The sequence below is a fragment of the Rhincodon typus genome, chromosome 14, assembly GCF_021869965.1.
Source record: "Rhincodon typus isolate 14 chromosome 14, sRhiTyp1.1, whole genome shotgun sequence".
Taxonomy (NCBI): Eukaryota; Metazoa; Chordata; class Chondrichthyes; order Orectolobiformes; family Rhincodontidae; genus Rhincodon; species Rhincodon typus.
Genome location: NC_063345.1, coordinates 516,578 through 532,528, shown reverse-complemented (window position 1 = coordinate 532,528; position 15,951 = coordinate 516,578). Strand labels below are relative to the sequence as shown.

At 43.9% G+C, this 15,951-nt stretch overlaps 1 protein-coding gene across 1 annotated transcript in view; it reads right to left on the bottom strand.

The window, feature by feature from the left end:
- The window catches only part of pabir2 (PABIR family member 2), a 45,433-nt gene extending 31,014 nt beyond the window's left edge, over window positions 1-14,419 (bottom strand). Inside the window, exon 1 of the mRNA XM_020521479.2 lies at window positions 14,095-14,419. Coding sequence (XP_020377068.1) covers window positions 14,095-14,219 — 125 coding nt within the window. The 5' untranslated portion in view covers window positions 14,220-14,419. The remainder of the gene's footprint in view (window positions 1-14,094) is intronic.
- Window positions 14,420-15,951: the final 1,532 nt, after the last annotated feature.

The following is a 15,951-nucleotide window of genomic DNA, read 5'->3' as shown; positions in this document are numbered from 1 at the left end:
TATTGCCAACAGAGAATGTAACCAGTTCCCCTTAACATTCAACAGCAGTAGCTTTTAAAGCACATCTTAAGGGAAGTTGGCGAAATGGAGAGTTTTAAGTAGAGAATTCCAGAAGTTAGAGCTCTGGCAGCTACCAATGTTGGTGCAATTGAAATCAGAGATGCTCCAGCTGACAGAATGGAGGAGCACAGATATCTAATGGCTGTATAGTTGGAAGAGATTCGCTCCAGAAATTTTTTGTGTAGATTTTTTGCCATCATTCACAGCAAGTTTAGATCTTGCAGTGGCATGAGTGATTCCGACTTTTCACTGCAGTGCATTCAGGAAAGTTAACTATGGTTTGGAGACAGCAAATGCCAATGCACTGAATTCTGATCCAGAAGTTTCCAATTGACAAGTGATGCTCTCCTCAATCTCAAAATGAGTTAACTTGGTTGCAATTTTTTGGTGGGAGTGAGAGGCAAGGGCATCAGCTATCTTAGTTTCACAGGCTTGCATAATATTTACCAATCAGGAAGGCTACTTTAATATCATTCTGGATGTCATGACAGCAAAGAAACCCCAGGAGTGAAATACAAAAAATTCCACACAAACTGGAACTTCAAACTTCTGTGGAAAGCAGTTAGAGCTTTCAGGATACTCAGAAAGATTGGGTACTCTGGCGCATGAAACACTAAGCAATTCCATAACTGGATATCACTGCTGAACAATCCTGTGAATCCAAGAATTACACTAACAACCAATTTAAGATTATCAGCCAAGCTAACAATGTAGTCATTTATCACCTTAGTAGAAACTATGTTTATTCATGTGCAGGGTCATGAGATCTGCACGCAAAGAAAAATTAGCCAGGCATTGTAGCTTCTCAAATGAAGCCTCAAGAACATTGCGCCACATACATTTTCCATGGCACATCTTCACCAATCAACTCCACTTGCCTTTTCTAAATCTAAATAAAAACTTTGGTGCATTCTCCATAGCAATACCTCAAAGTCCACTTGCCAACCAACCAATCAACACCCTGTTCCCCGATTCTGCATAAATTGTTTAAGAGAACTGAATAAGGGAACTGAGGGATCCAGGAAAGTGGAATAGAATAGATAATCAATCATGGGCAAGGTGCTAATTTTGTGAACAGGCACAGTCCAACTGATGCAGGAACACCCAGAATGCCATTAGGGAGGGAGTTCCAGGACCCAGGGACACTGAAGGAACAGTGATATAGTTCCATGTCAGAATAGTGAGTGGCTTGGAGGGGAACTTGCAGGGGATGTTCCCATGTTTCAGATGCCCTTGTCTTTCTAGATGGAAGTGGTTGTGGGAGGTGTTGTCTAAGGAGCCTTACTGAATTTCTCATGTGCATCTTTTAGGTAGCACATATTGCTGCTACTGAGCATCAATAGTGGAGGGAACAAATGTTGGTGGATGTGGTGCCAATCAAGTGGGTTGCTTTGTCCTGGATGGTGTCAAGTTTTTTTTGAGTGTTGTTGGAGCTACACCCATCCAGGTCAGGATTCTCAGCCTCTGACCTGCTCTTGTAGCAATTATATTACATGGCCTGTCCAAGTGAGCTTCTGGTCGATACTAAACCCTAGGATATTGACAGTCCAATATTCAGCAATGATAAACCCATTAAACATTAAGGTGAGGACTCTGGAATTCTCACCTGTTGCCCACTGTCACTGCATGGCATTGGTGTGGCATGACTCTGGGTATTATCTAAGACTTGTTATACTTTGACATGGGCTACTTCAGTTTCTGAGGAGCTGTGAATAAAGTGGAACATTCTGCAATCATCAGTGAACATCCCCACATCAGACTTATGATAGAGGGAAGGTCATTGATGAAGAGCTGACAATGGTTGAGCTAGGGCACTAGTCAGAGGAACTCCTGCAGATATGTCCAAGAGCTGAGCTGACAGATCTCCAATAACCACAACCATTTTCCAGCTTTCTGAAGAAGGGTCCCGACCTGAAACATCAGCTTTCCTGTTCCTCTGGTACTGCCTGGCCTGCTGCATTCCTCTAGCTCCACACTTTGTTATCTCATCTTCCTGTGTGTTCCTGTGAGTTTCCCTCTGCTTCCCATTGACTCCAGTTTTGATAGGGGTCCTTGATGCCACACTTAGTCAAATGCAGCCTTGATGTCGAGGGCTGTCACTCTCACTTCACCTCTGGAATTCAGCTCTTTCATCCATGTCTGAACCAAGGCTGCAACAAGTTCAGCAACTTGATGGCCCTGGTAGAAGCCAAACCGAGTGACAGTGAATCAGTGCCTGACTTTGCCCTTGTTTCGACTCCTCTGCTATTGAAACCTTTTCTCATTATTTTGTTACCTCTCGATTCCAATGCAATTCTGGCTGATCTTGTACATTCTACCCTTTGTATACCTGATGTCATCCCAAACTCTGCAGTCTGCCTTTAGCAAGTCTGGTTCCTTTATGACCTGTGTTCTATGAACTATATCGTCTCCCAGTCAAAAAGTGTCCAGATTTTGAGGTTCTTATCCTATTTGCGTTTTATAATCTCCATAATCCCCTCACATTCTCCAAGATCGCTTATCTCCTCTAATTTTGGCCTGTGGAACATTGTGGACTTTAATCACTCCATCAATGGTGGTCATGCCTTCACTTCCACAGCCCCTAAGCTTTGGAATTCCTTAGTTACACTCAGAGTCATAGAGATACACAGTATGGAAACGGACCGTTCGGTCCAATTCGTCCATGCCAACCAGATATCCTAAATTAATCTAATCCCATTTATCAGCATTCGGCCCATATCCCTCCAAACCTTTCCTATTCATATACTTATCCTGATGCCTCTTAAATGTTGTAATAGTACCAGCTACCACCACCTCCTCTGGCAGCTCATTCCACACACACACCACTGTCAGGTGAAAAAGTTGTCCCTTTCTTTCCCCTCTCACCTACCCTGGGAAAAAGACCTTGGCTATTCACCCTATCCATGCCCTTCATGATTCTATAAAGGTCACCCCTCAGTCTCCAATCCTCCAGGAAAAATAGCCCCAGCCTATACAGCCTCTCCCTGCAGCTCAACCCTCCAAGCCTGGCAACATGCTTGTAAAGCTTTTCTGAACCCTTTCAAGTTCTTTCCTGTAATAGGGAGACCTGCAAAGTCTGCATCTGCAAACTTACTAACCATTTCTCCTATATTCACATCCAAATTCTGTCTTTCTCTCTCCCTCTCACCTACTTCCTTTAAGACATGTCTTGAAACCTACTTCACTGACCAAGATCTTGGTCAACTGCCCTAACATCTCGTTTACCTGGCTGGGTGCCATACTTGTATTATAATACTCCTGAGAAACATTTTGGGATGTTTCCTTTTCATCAAAGGCGCTATATAAATATAAGCTGCTTTTATCAATTACCTGCAATTTCAAGTCAACAACTTCTTAAAACAAAGAATACCCTGAAAGAAAGCAAAACCTGAACCCTAAACATTAAGTCATCCAGAGGAAAAAAAGTTTCCCCACCATACTGAACTACTTAGGGTTAGATGTGAACAGGAATCAACTTCAGATTCAACATCAAAACAATCTTGTCAAAGATATTGTCAAAGATAAAAGTGTCTCTAGCTCCTTCTCCGGTTAATTTTGCTGATCAACTGGCAGAGAAATTAACTCTGATTCCTTAAAATGATCAAAGTTGCCCAAAACAACTCAAGTCTGGTTTACAGCAGTCTGATATTGAACTCTGTATTCACTTTTATCCATTGGTGCTGAATGGGACAGAACTCAAATCAACAAAACCATTCACAAAAATGTAATTGGAACAAAAACAAAGGTAGACCTTTTAACAAACTCAAAACCAGACACTGATGTCAGAACAAGTTTAATTTCAATTATGTTTTCCCAAAGCAGCATTAAACTGCTAAACTCACACTTCCCCAATCAACATGTTCAAGTGAAATCTGTTCAGAACAGATCCTACACTAAGTCGCATTCACTCACCAATCAGCCATGTTAAACTTCAATTTTCTTTATTCATTCACAGGATCTGGACATCACTAGCATTTAGTGACCATCTCTAATTGCCCCAGAGACCAGTTAAGAGTTAAGCATATCGCTGCGGAACTGAAGTCACACATAGGCCAGACCAAGTAAGGAATGCAGATACTTTCCCTAAAGAACAGTAGCAAGCCAGATAGGTAAATTGCCAAGACAGAATCCGATCCTCATGTTTGAATCCCAAAATATTTCTGTAACCATCTCCAACCTCTTACATAGAAAACACAAGTAGGCCTTTCAGTCCTGCTATCCTGCTCCACCACTCATTATGATCATGATGTGGAGGTGCCAGTGTTGGACTGGGGTGGACAAGGTCAGAAATCACACGACACGAGGTTATAGTCCAACAGATTTATTTGAGAACACAAGCGTTTGGAGCCTCGCTCCTTCTTCAGGTGTTAGTGAGAGAGGGAGTATCAGACACAGAATTTATAAGTTGAAGATCAAAGGGTCACACCACTGATGAGAAGGTATTAAACAAACCTATGTTGCTGTTAAATCTTTAATCGGTTAGAAGGTTTTAACATGTATATGCAAATTCTCAAATTCCTTTCAAGTCACTGTCCTGAGAGAACTAAAGGTTTTATCAGTGTACAGAAGGGGTGAAATTTTAGGACACACAATGCATGTTAGATGTGAGGCTTTGTTTAGAATCTTTGTTGTGGTTTGGAGTCAGACTGGTTTTATTACTAAAGTAGGAATTTACAGACATGACAACTGTCTACAAATTGTGTGTTTTTTGAACAAAATAGAATGTATCTGCAAATACAAATTCAACCCATAGATTCACGTGTGTGTGCACGTGTGAGGTTCAAACAAGACTTCTTTGCTGCACAGAACCTCCAACCAATGCCACACACCAGATACACAGATGACATTTTCTTCTTTTGGACTCATGGCGTGGAACCACTGAAACAACTACAAAGTGTTATCAACAAGTTCCATCCCACAGTCAGACTTACCATGGACTGCTCTTTAGAATCAATCTCATTCTTGGACGCACATATCTCCATCAAGGACGGACACCTCAATACCTCATTCTACCACAAACCTATGGATAACCTCATGATGCACTTCTCCAGCTTCCACCCTAAACATATTAAAACAGCCATCCCCTGCAAACAAGCCCTATGCATACACAGAATCTGTTTGGATGAGGAGGAATAAGACAGACACCTGAAGGTGTTGAAGGACGCCCCCATAGGAACAGGATATGATGCTCAATTCATCGATCACCAATTCCAAAGTGCCGCAGCGAAAAACCGTAATGACCTCCTCAGAGGACAGACATGGGATACATCCAATAGGGTACCCCTTGCCGTTCAGTACTTCCTGGGAGCGGAGAAACTACACCATGTTCTTTGTAGGCTTCAACACATTATCGATGATGACGAGCACCTCGCCAAGATCTTCCCCACACCTCCACTTCTCACCTTCAAACAACCACCAAACCTTAAACAGACCATTGGTTGCAGCAAACTACCCAGCCTTCAGGACAACATTGACCACAACACTATACAACCGTGTCATGGTAACCTCTGCAAGACATGTCAGATCATCGACATGGCCACTACCATCACACGTGGGAACACCACCCACCACGTACACGGCAGATACTTATGTTACCCGGCCAACGTTGTCTATCTCATATGCTGCAGGCAAGGATGCCCTGAGGCATGGTATATTGGTGAAACTATGCAGGCGCTATGATAACAGATGAACGGACACCGCACAACAATCACCAGACAGGGATGTTCCCTCCCAGTGGGGGAACACTTCAGCGGTCAATGAAATTCAGCCTTGGAGCTTCGGGTAAACGTTCTCCAAGGTGCAGTTTGGGATACACAACAACGCAGAGTCGCCGAGCAGAGGCTGATAGCCAAGTTTAGTCCCCATGAGAATGGCCTCAACCAGGAACTTGGGTTCATGTCGCACTACAGGTGACCCCACCACACTATATGCACACACACACACACACACACACACACACACACACACACACACACACGTAAATTTGTATTTGTGGATACATTCTACTTTGTTCAAAAAGCACACAATTTATAGACAAGTCAGTCAGTGTGGTATTTTATAAATTCCTACTTTAGAAATAAAACCAGTCTGACCAAAAACTAAAACACATGCTGATTCTAAAGTAGGCCTCACACTTAATATACATTGTCTGACCTTAAATGTCACCTCTTCTTTACACTGATAAAACATTTAATTCTCTCAGTACAGAAACTTGAAAGGAATTCAGCGATTTACATATACATTTTAATCAATTAAAACCTTCTACCCCTTTATAGATTTAACAGCATCTTGGGTTTGTTTAATACATCCTCATCAGTGCTAAGACCCTTTGATCTTTACTTATAAATTCTGTGTCTGATACTACCTCTCTCACTAACACCTGGAGGAGGAGTGAGGCTTTGAAAGCTTGTGTTTTCATATAAATCTGTTGGATTATAACCTGGTGTTATGTGATTTCTGACATTATGATTATAACTGATTATCCAACTCAATAGCATGTTCCCACATTTTCCTCGTTTTCTTTGATCCAATTGGACCCAAATGCTATATCTAAATCCTTCCTGAAATCATACAATGTTTTGGCCTTGATTTCTTTTTGTGGCAGTTAATTCCACAGCATCACTACTCTCTGGATAAAGAAATCTCCCCTCATCTCAGTTCTGAATGATTTACCCCATTTCTTTAGATTGTGACCCATGGCTCTGGACTCCCCTGCCTTCGGAAACATCCTTCCTGCATCTAGCTAGTTTAGTCCTGTTAAGAATTTTATAAGTTTCTGTGAGATTCCCTCTCATTTTTCTGGGCGATTCAACCTCCTAATATCCCAGTCTGCCAGCCCGAGAATCAGACTGGTAAACCTTCACTGCACTCCCTCCATAGTCAGAATATTATTCCTCAGATGAGGGGACCAAAACCACATGCAATATTCCAGGTGTGGTCTCACCACGGCCCTGTATAATTGCAGCAAGACAACCCTGCTCCTGTACTCAAATCCCCTCGCTATGAAGACCAACATACCATTTGCTGTACCTGTACGCTTACCTTCAACAACTGGTGCTCAAACACACCCAGGTCTCATTGCACATTTCCCTCTCTCAATTCATAGCCATTCCATATCACAGCAATCCACATTATACTACATCTTTCGTGCAACTGCCCACTCACTCAACTTATCCAAATCACACTGAAGCATAAAAACCGAAAGAACTGTGGATGCTATAAATCAGGAACAAAAACAAAGTTGCTAGAAAAGCTCAGCAGGTCTGCCAGGATCTGTGAAGGAAAAAACAGAGTTAACATTTCGGGTCCAGTGACCCTCCCTCATCTCAGCATTTCTGCATCTTCCTCACAGCACAGATCCCCATGCAGCTTTGTGTAATCTGCAAATCTGGGGATATTACACTTAGTTCCCTTATCTAAATCATTAATATAATTTGTGAATAGCTGGGGTCCTAGCACTGATCCCTGTAGTATCCCACCAGTCACTGCCTGCCACTTGGAAAAAGATCCATTTATTCCTACACTTTTGTTTCCTGTCTGCAAACCAGTTTTTATAATCCATCTCAACATAGTATCCCCAATCTCACATGCTTAAATTTTACACACTAATCTCTATGTGGAACTTTGTCAAAAGCCTTCTGAAACTCCAAACAAACCACATCCCCTAGCTCCGTTTCACAAAATCCACTAGTTATATAGAACATAGAACAGTACAGTACAGGCCCTTCGGCCCACAATGTTGTGTCGAACTTTTACCCTAATCCTAAGGTCTATTTAACCTCCACCTCTACCTTATACTATCATCCATATGCCTATCTAATAGCTGCTTAAATGCCCCGAATGACGCCGACTCCACTACCCTCTCCGGGAGTGCATTCCATGCCCCAACCGCTCTCTGAGTAAAGAGCCTACCTCTGACGTCTCCCCTATATCTACCTCCACTCACTTTAAAATTATGCCCCCTCGTAATAGCTACCTCCACCCTAGGAAAAAGTCTCTGGCTGTCTACTCTATCTATACCTCTAATCACTTTGTACACCTCAAAGAATTCCAGCAAATTTGTCAAGCATGACTCTTCCAAAGCTTCCCTTGATTACACTGCTTAGGCATGCCCCTCATTTCACTCCCACCATCAGAAGCTATAACTTCAACAGCCAGAAATCCATGCTCTGCAAAACTATCTTTATCCCCTCAACTCCATCAAACTCCTTTGACGTCAACTTCCTCTGCCGTATTGCTGTCACCATTCCACTTTTACTCTCAACCCCTTCACCTCCACAGCAAATCGATCTGACCCTACAATCTGAAACACTAATCTGCCCTCTGTTCTTATACCTCCCTCTCCAAACCATCTGCCTAAACCCCCATTCACCAGAGTCAACAAATGTGGACCGGTAAAAGCCCAGCAGGTCAGACAGCATCCGAGGAGCAGGGAAGTCAATGCTTTGGACTGAAGCCCTTCGTCAGGGCTTTAGTGTTGACTTTAGTGTGGGCTTTCCCAGCTCCACATTTATCGTTCTGAGGAAGGGTCACTGGATCTGAAACGTTAACTCTGATTTTTTTCTTCACAGATGCTGCTTAATCTGCTGAGCTTTTCCAGCAACTTCTGTTTTTGTTTCACATTTATTGCCTCTAGTTTCCAGCATCTGCAGTCCTTACTGTCCCCATTCACCAGAAATCTCAAGTGTGAACACCTCCAACCTCTCCACCCTCAAGTACTTTCACATTACTGTAATACCTTCACTAAAATTTCAGGCCTCAAACCCTTCAAATTCACTCACTGCAAAAACTGTCCCTCCAAGAGCCCAACAATTGGTAACTCACTCCCTTTGTAGCTCAGTTTTCATTTTCCTGACACTCCTACGAGCATCTCACATCTTGCTCCAGTTCAGGATGTTAGGTGATATAAAAGGAGATTATTGCTACATAACAATACAGCAGCTTGGCAGTTCTGACATCACAAACAGCAAGTGATGCACTGCTAGCTATAAACATTGGGTTCGAAAGTTCAAAAAACTGCCTTAAAATGACAAATTACACTAAATCACTCTTTACATTAACTTTAAACATCAAAGAGACAAACTCAGGATGGAGACAATGAAGCTGGTCAGCCCACAAACAATCATTTGCAGCTTACTCCCTCATACAACCATTGGAAAATATAGAATGGTGCAGAGCAAGAGGAGGTCATTCAGTCCATCATGCCTGTGCTGATTCTTTGAAAAATATCCAATTAGTCTGTCTCTCCTGCTCTCTGCCTATAGTCCTATGTATTTTCCCTTTCATTTAGTCATCCAGTTCTCTATTGAAAGTTCCTGCTGAATCTCGTACCCTGCCCTTTCAGGCAGCATATTCCAGATCACAACATGATGCAGAAAAATAAAGTCCACATCTCGTTCTTTTTCCAATTACTTTAAATCAATGTCTTCTGTAAACCAACTCTCCTCCCAGCAGAAAGACTCTCTCCTCATTTACTTTATCAAAAGCCTTCGTGATTTTGAACATTTTTGCCAACTCTTCTTGATCTTCTCGGCCCCAAGAAGAATCTGTCTCTCTGCAATCAATTCAGAGTTGGTGATTGAGTAGAGTGAAATTGTCTAAATTAATCCCATTCTGATTAGTCTCCTGCTGAGTACAAAAAAGGTATTGAAATAGGTTCCAGTGCTATAATTAAATGTCTCTCCAAGACTGTCCCAGGGCCTATCACCACATTACAGATCACAAAATCATAGCATAAATGCAAAATGCTGGAAATCTGAAATGAAACAGAAATTGTCGGAGAACTTCAGAAGCTCCAACAGCATCTATGGAGAGAGAAACAGAGTTAATGTTTCAGGTATAATGACCTTCGTCTTAATCTACTCTTCTCCAAGCTTAAAGTACCAGTGTCTCAAATCTGTCCGCATAACTGAAATTCCTTAGCCCTGGATCCATTCTCATGAACCATTTCTGGACCTTCCTAACATGCAAACACAATGCTCTAGTTGAGGCTGACCAAGTATTTTATATAGTTTTATCATAATTTCCATGCTTTTATTCTCTATGTACCTATCTATAAATCTGAGGATCCTGTACACTTATCTAACCACTTTCGTAACCTGTCCAGCCGCCTCCAACAACTTGCGCACATGATCCTTGTTCTTTTTACCAAAATGCATTGGTTCCATTAAATTTCATCTGCCACTTGTTTGCCTATTCAGCTACAATGTCTACATCCCCAGTAAAATTTATGATCCTCCCACAGTTCCAAGTTTTGTATCATTTACAAATGTTAAAATTGCACCCTATACACTAGTTTGGGCCAGTAATACAGTTCAAGACGAATAGTGGCCTTAACACCATGCTCTTAGGATTCTATACACTTTTTGACACAGAACCTCAAGGATCTGTTTTGGGGCCACTGCTGTTTGTCATTTTTATAAATGACCTGGATGAGGGCGTAGAAGGATGGGTTAGTAAATTTGTGGATGACACCAAATTCGGTGGAGTTGTGGATAGTGCGGAAGGATGCTGCAGGTTACAGAGGGACATAGATAAGCTGCAGAGCTGGGCTGAGAGGTGGCAAATGGAGTTTAATGCGGAAAAGTGTGAGGTGATTCACTTTGGAAGGAGTAACAGGAATACAGAGTACTGGGCTAATGGTAAGATTCTTGGTAGTGTGGATGAGCAGAGAGATCTCGGTGTCCATGTGCATAGATCACTGAAAGTTGCCACCCAGGTTGATAGCGTTGTTAAGAAGGCATACAGTGTGTTAGGTTTTATTGGTAGAGGGATTGAGTTTCGGAGCCATGAGGTCATGTTGCAGCTGTACAAGACTCTAGTGCGGCCGCACTTGGAGTATTGCGTACAGTTCTGGTCACCGCATTATAGGAAGGATGTGGAAGCATTGGAAAGGGTGCAGAGGAGATTTACCAGGATGTTGCCTGGTATTGAGGGAAGGTCTTATGAGGAAAGGCTGAGGGTCTTGAGGCTGTTTTCGTTAGAGAGAAGAAGGTTAAGAGGTGACTTGATAGAGACATACAAGATGATCAGAGGATTAGATAGGGTGGACAGTGGGAGCCTTTTTCCTCGGATGGTGATGGCTAGCACGAGGGGACATAGCTTTAAATTGAGGGGTGATAGATATAGGACAGATGTCAGAGGTAGGTTCTTTACTCAGAGAATAGTAAGGGTGTGGAATGCCCTGCCTGCAAAAATAGTAGACTCGCCCACTTTAAGGGCATTTAAATGGTCAGTGGATAAACATATGGATGATAATGGAATAGTTTAGGTTAGATGGGCTTCAGATTGGTTTCACAGGTCGGCGCAACATCGAGGGCCGAAGGGCCTGTACTGCGCTGTAATGTTCTATGTTCTATGTTCTATGAACTGCTTCATAAGTCATTCCCAGATCTAGCAGACTCAGTATTCTTCTACCATGACCTCTCAATATTCTAGGGCCATCACAGACTGAGACACTGAGCCAAATTTTGTCTACACCATTACACCTCCTCAGTTCTCCTCATTCTGTCTCTTCCTCCTCCCATTTCATTTGTGGTTGCCAGAATACTGGGGGTTCAGCCTTCTCTATTTCTTCCTGCCAATCATCGATTCTTCTTCCAATCCTGTTGTGTTTATACAAATCTCTTGCCACCACATAGGAACATAGGTACAGAAGCTAGTCTTTCAGCTGCTCAACCTGTTGCATCAGTCAATGAAATCATGGCTGATCTGAGGCCCAACTCCATAGATCTGACCTTAGCCAATATTCCTTAACGCCTTTGATTAACAAAAACAATTTATCTCAGATTTAAAATTACTCATGTTTGTGGAAGAGAATTCCAAATCTCTAGCATCCTTTGTGTGTTGAAGTGCATCCTAACATCTCTCCTGAACAATCTTGCTTTAACTCTCAGACAATGCCCAATTGTTCTAGAATCCCCAATGAGTAAAAATAGTTTATCCTCAATTACCCTGTCTTTTCCTGTTAATATATTGAAGAGATTATCCCATAAACTTCTAAATTCTGAGAAAACACACCTAATTTGTATAATATTTCTTCATAACTTAAGCCCTGAAGTTCAAGTATCATTCTTGTAAACCTATGTTGTGCTCCGTCCAAGACCAATAGATCGTTCCTAAGGAGTGGTACCCAGATCATTCGGTCTGGTCTTACTCGTCATCTTCATAGCAGCCCATCCTATCACTCACTTCAACACATTTCCTCCCGCTGTCCCACAACATTTTGATCTCTTCTTGACCACTTCCTTTGATGTTCCTACATTCTTTACTGAGCCCTGACATCCCATTTCCTGAATTCAGCATTTCTCATTATTTCACAAAATCATCTCAGTATCTGCATCCAATCTCAGCATTGCCCAACTTGCCACACCATTTAACAAGGCCAGACCCACAACTGTCTTGTAGATTCCGCTATGCCATCTCAGTGATACTTTTTGGCTATCTCACAACAGTCCACTGCACTTCTTCCAAATACTCCAACCATAGCTAATCCATTGTTTCAGCTTTATTTCAATAATTCCACCCTTTGCCATCACTGAAACCAGATGTTTGAACTGTTCAATTTTTTTCCTAGTCTTCGATCGTATTTTTTAACCTTCACTCTGATCCTCTTCCTGAAGCTCAAACACCCCAAAGACTGCAGTGATTCAAGATGGCAGTTCACCACAACCTTCTCAAGGGCAGCTGGGTTTGGCAATAAATGCTACTATAGCCAGTGACCCCCACATTCCAAGAATAAATAAAAACAAAACTGAAAGTCAATGAATTAGATCTTTGGTCTCCTGATCCTCATAAGCCGGTCTTCCCATGCTTTTCTCTAGTTCCTCAGACACTCATGTTCTCTCATCTGTGTTAAACTGCTCAATTTCAACAGTAAACATCATTGACCATAGCACCTCCTGTCTCAATCATTCATTCAGAACATCCATAACAATCAGTACAAGGATGGGGCTCAGTCAATCCACACTGGATTCTAACTTTAAATTCAAAACTGTCACTTTCCCTGCGATGCTTCTCATTCTTGACTTTTACATGTCTTGTAATAGTCGTAGAAACTTCTCAGGAATTCCATGCCTTTGTCTATCTTCTGTCTATAACTCTCTTACTCATAAACCTTTAAAATCCTTGTGTCTGTCCACTTCTGGTCTCTTGTGCTTCACAAAATCTCGGTTCCACAAGTTTCATAAATCTTTCCACTAATCCTTCCTCCCTTAAGCTCCTCTTAGAAAGATTCATAATCAGTAAAGTGATCAATAGTTACAGGAAAAGGCAGAAAAGTGGATCTGAGGATTTTCAGATCAGCTATGATCTCACTGAATGGTGGAGGAGACTGTGTATGGCCTACTTGTGCTCCCACATCACACTGCTCTAAAGATTCCTTGTCACCTGTCCCAATATCACCCTCAGTGCAATGTCATATTGTGTCCAACTAGATTTCTGTGAAGTACCTTCATACCTTCAACAACAATCTATCAATCTGAATTGACTTGCTGTATTTGTGGGAGAGTTCCAGGTTTTCACTACCCTCTATGTGAAGAAGAGCTTCCTGATATCAGCTCTGAACAGCCTGTCTCTGATTGTAAGAATAGGAGTCTTGTCCTGGTTCTCCCCACCAGCGAAATAGCCAGGTGGACAAAGAGTCCAGTCTCTCAGGTTTACTACCGACCATCCTGTAGGCCATGGGGAGATCGGAGACAAAACAAGCGTTCACCAACACCTCCAGAATGTTAACGACATTTCTCTAACATCCTTCTCAAACTCGGGATGTTTGAAAGTACTTCACAGCCAGTGGAGTATTTTTGAAGTTAGACATTGTTGTAATGGGAGAAACAGAGCAGCCAATTTGAACGCAGCAAAATCCAACAGGCAGGAGTGTGATCCTCATTGGGAATGATGTTGCTGAGGAGTCCACCCTGAAACTCCCTCCTCTTCCCAATAGGGGCCTTGTGCACTGGCTGCGAGTGGGATCTTGCTGTGCGCCAGAGCTGCCCTGTTTCCATAACGACAGCAGCAGGGCCCGGGCCCTGGGCCTACCTCAGGCCGTTGATCATGGGCGCGCTATTGGATCTCCTGAGGCCGCCGTCGCTGGAAGCCGAGGGCCCGGGGCCGGGGCCGGGGCCAGGGAGCGGGAGCTCCAGCTCCATCTTCTCCTGGGCCATGGGGCCGAGCCTCAGCCGCTCATCCCGACAGCGGGGCTCCAGAGCTGGGCCACGACATGGCGAGGAGCAGCCAGCTGTGGCTTGGGCCTGACACAAACACCTGGAGGCTAGGCCTCGGCCTCGCCCACATCCCCAACCGGGCAAGTACAGCGAAGGCCCGGCTCCGGCTCCCGCTCCCGCTCCAACCGCCCTGAAACTAGTCCCGCCCTCCCAACATAGACCAATCGCGACGCGTCGGTGACTGACAGGCAGGTGAATTCACCGATGAGGGAGCTCCAATGGTTGACTGACAGGGGTATTGACCAATCATACATATAGAAATGTCGGCGTCAGACTAAACGCCATCCCGTCGCTGATAGGCAGGGTTTCGACCAATCAGCGATAACAACGGCGGATTGGGGGTTATGCTAATAAGTGCATGGAGGCGGTGGGACTTCCTGCCAGCGCTGTCCAATGGGAGGACATGACCCCGTCAAAAGCCCCGGTTTGGGGGCGGGACCTACCCGTGATGTGCGGAGCCTGTCGCAGGGGCCAATCACTGGAGGGGGGTGTGTCCGTTGCTGCCACAGGGCGGGGCCAGTCGTTAAGGGGGCGGTGTGATACTGGTTGGAGAATTGCAACATGACACTATTGTTCCAATACAGGAGGGGGTCAGAGACCAATACAACTCAGGCAATGATCATTTGGAAGATGTCTAGGGATTGGAATTCAAAACAAATGTTATCTGTGTCAGTCTTTGGTCAGTTGCATTGTGATCATGGCATTACTGCCAGTGCCAGTGTAGGACTGGGGTAGACAAGGTCAGAAATCACACGTCACCAGGTTATGGTCAAACAGGTTTATTTGAAATCACAAGCTTTCGGAGTCTCACGTGTTAGTGAGAGAGATAGTATGAGGGTGGTGACTTGAAAGGAATTCAGGGATTTACATATACATACTAATCAATTAAAACCTTCAAACCGATTAAAGAGTTAACACCATCTTAGATAGTAGGAACTGCAGATGCTGGAGAATCCGAGACAACAAGGTGCAGGGCTGGATGAACACAGCAGGCCAAGCAGCATCATAGGAGCAGAGAGGCTGACGTCTCGGGCCTAGACCCTTCATCAGAAAAGGGGGAGGGGAAGGGGGTTTTGAAATAAATAGGGAGAGAGGGGGAGGCGGATAGAAGAGGGATAGAGGAGAAGATAGGTGGAGAGGAAACAAACAGGTCGAAGAGGCGGGGATGGAGCCAGTAAAGGTGAGTGTAGATAGGGAGTTAGGAAGGGGATAGGTCAGTCCAGGGAGGACGGACAGGTCAAGGGGGCGGGATGAGGTTGGTCGGTAGGAGATGGAGGTGCGGCTTGAGGTGGGAGGAGGGGATAGGTGGGAGGAAGAACAGGTTAGGGAGGCGGGGACGAGTTGGACTGGTTTTGGGATGCGGTGGGGGGAGGGGAGATTTTGAAACTTGTGAAATCCACATTGATACCATTGGGCTGCAGGGCTCCCAAGCGGAATATGAGTTGCTGTTCCTGCAACCTTCGGGTGGCATCGTTGTGGCACTGCAGGAGGCCCAGGATGGACATGTCGTCTGAGGAATGGGAGGGGGAGTTGAAATGGTTCGCGACTGGGAGGTGCAGTTGTTTATTGCGAATCGAGCGTAGGTGTTCTGCAAAGCAGTCCCCGAGTCTCCGCTTGGTTTCCCCGATGTAGAGGAAGCCACACTGGGTACAGCGGATGCAGTATACCACAT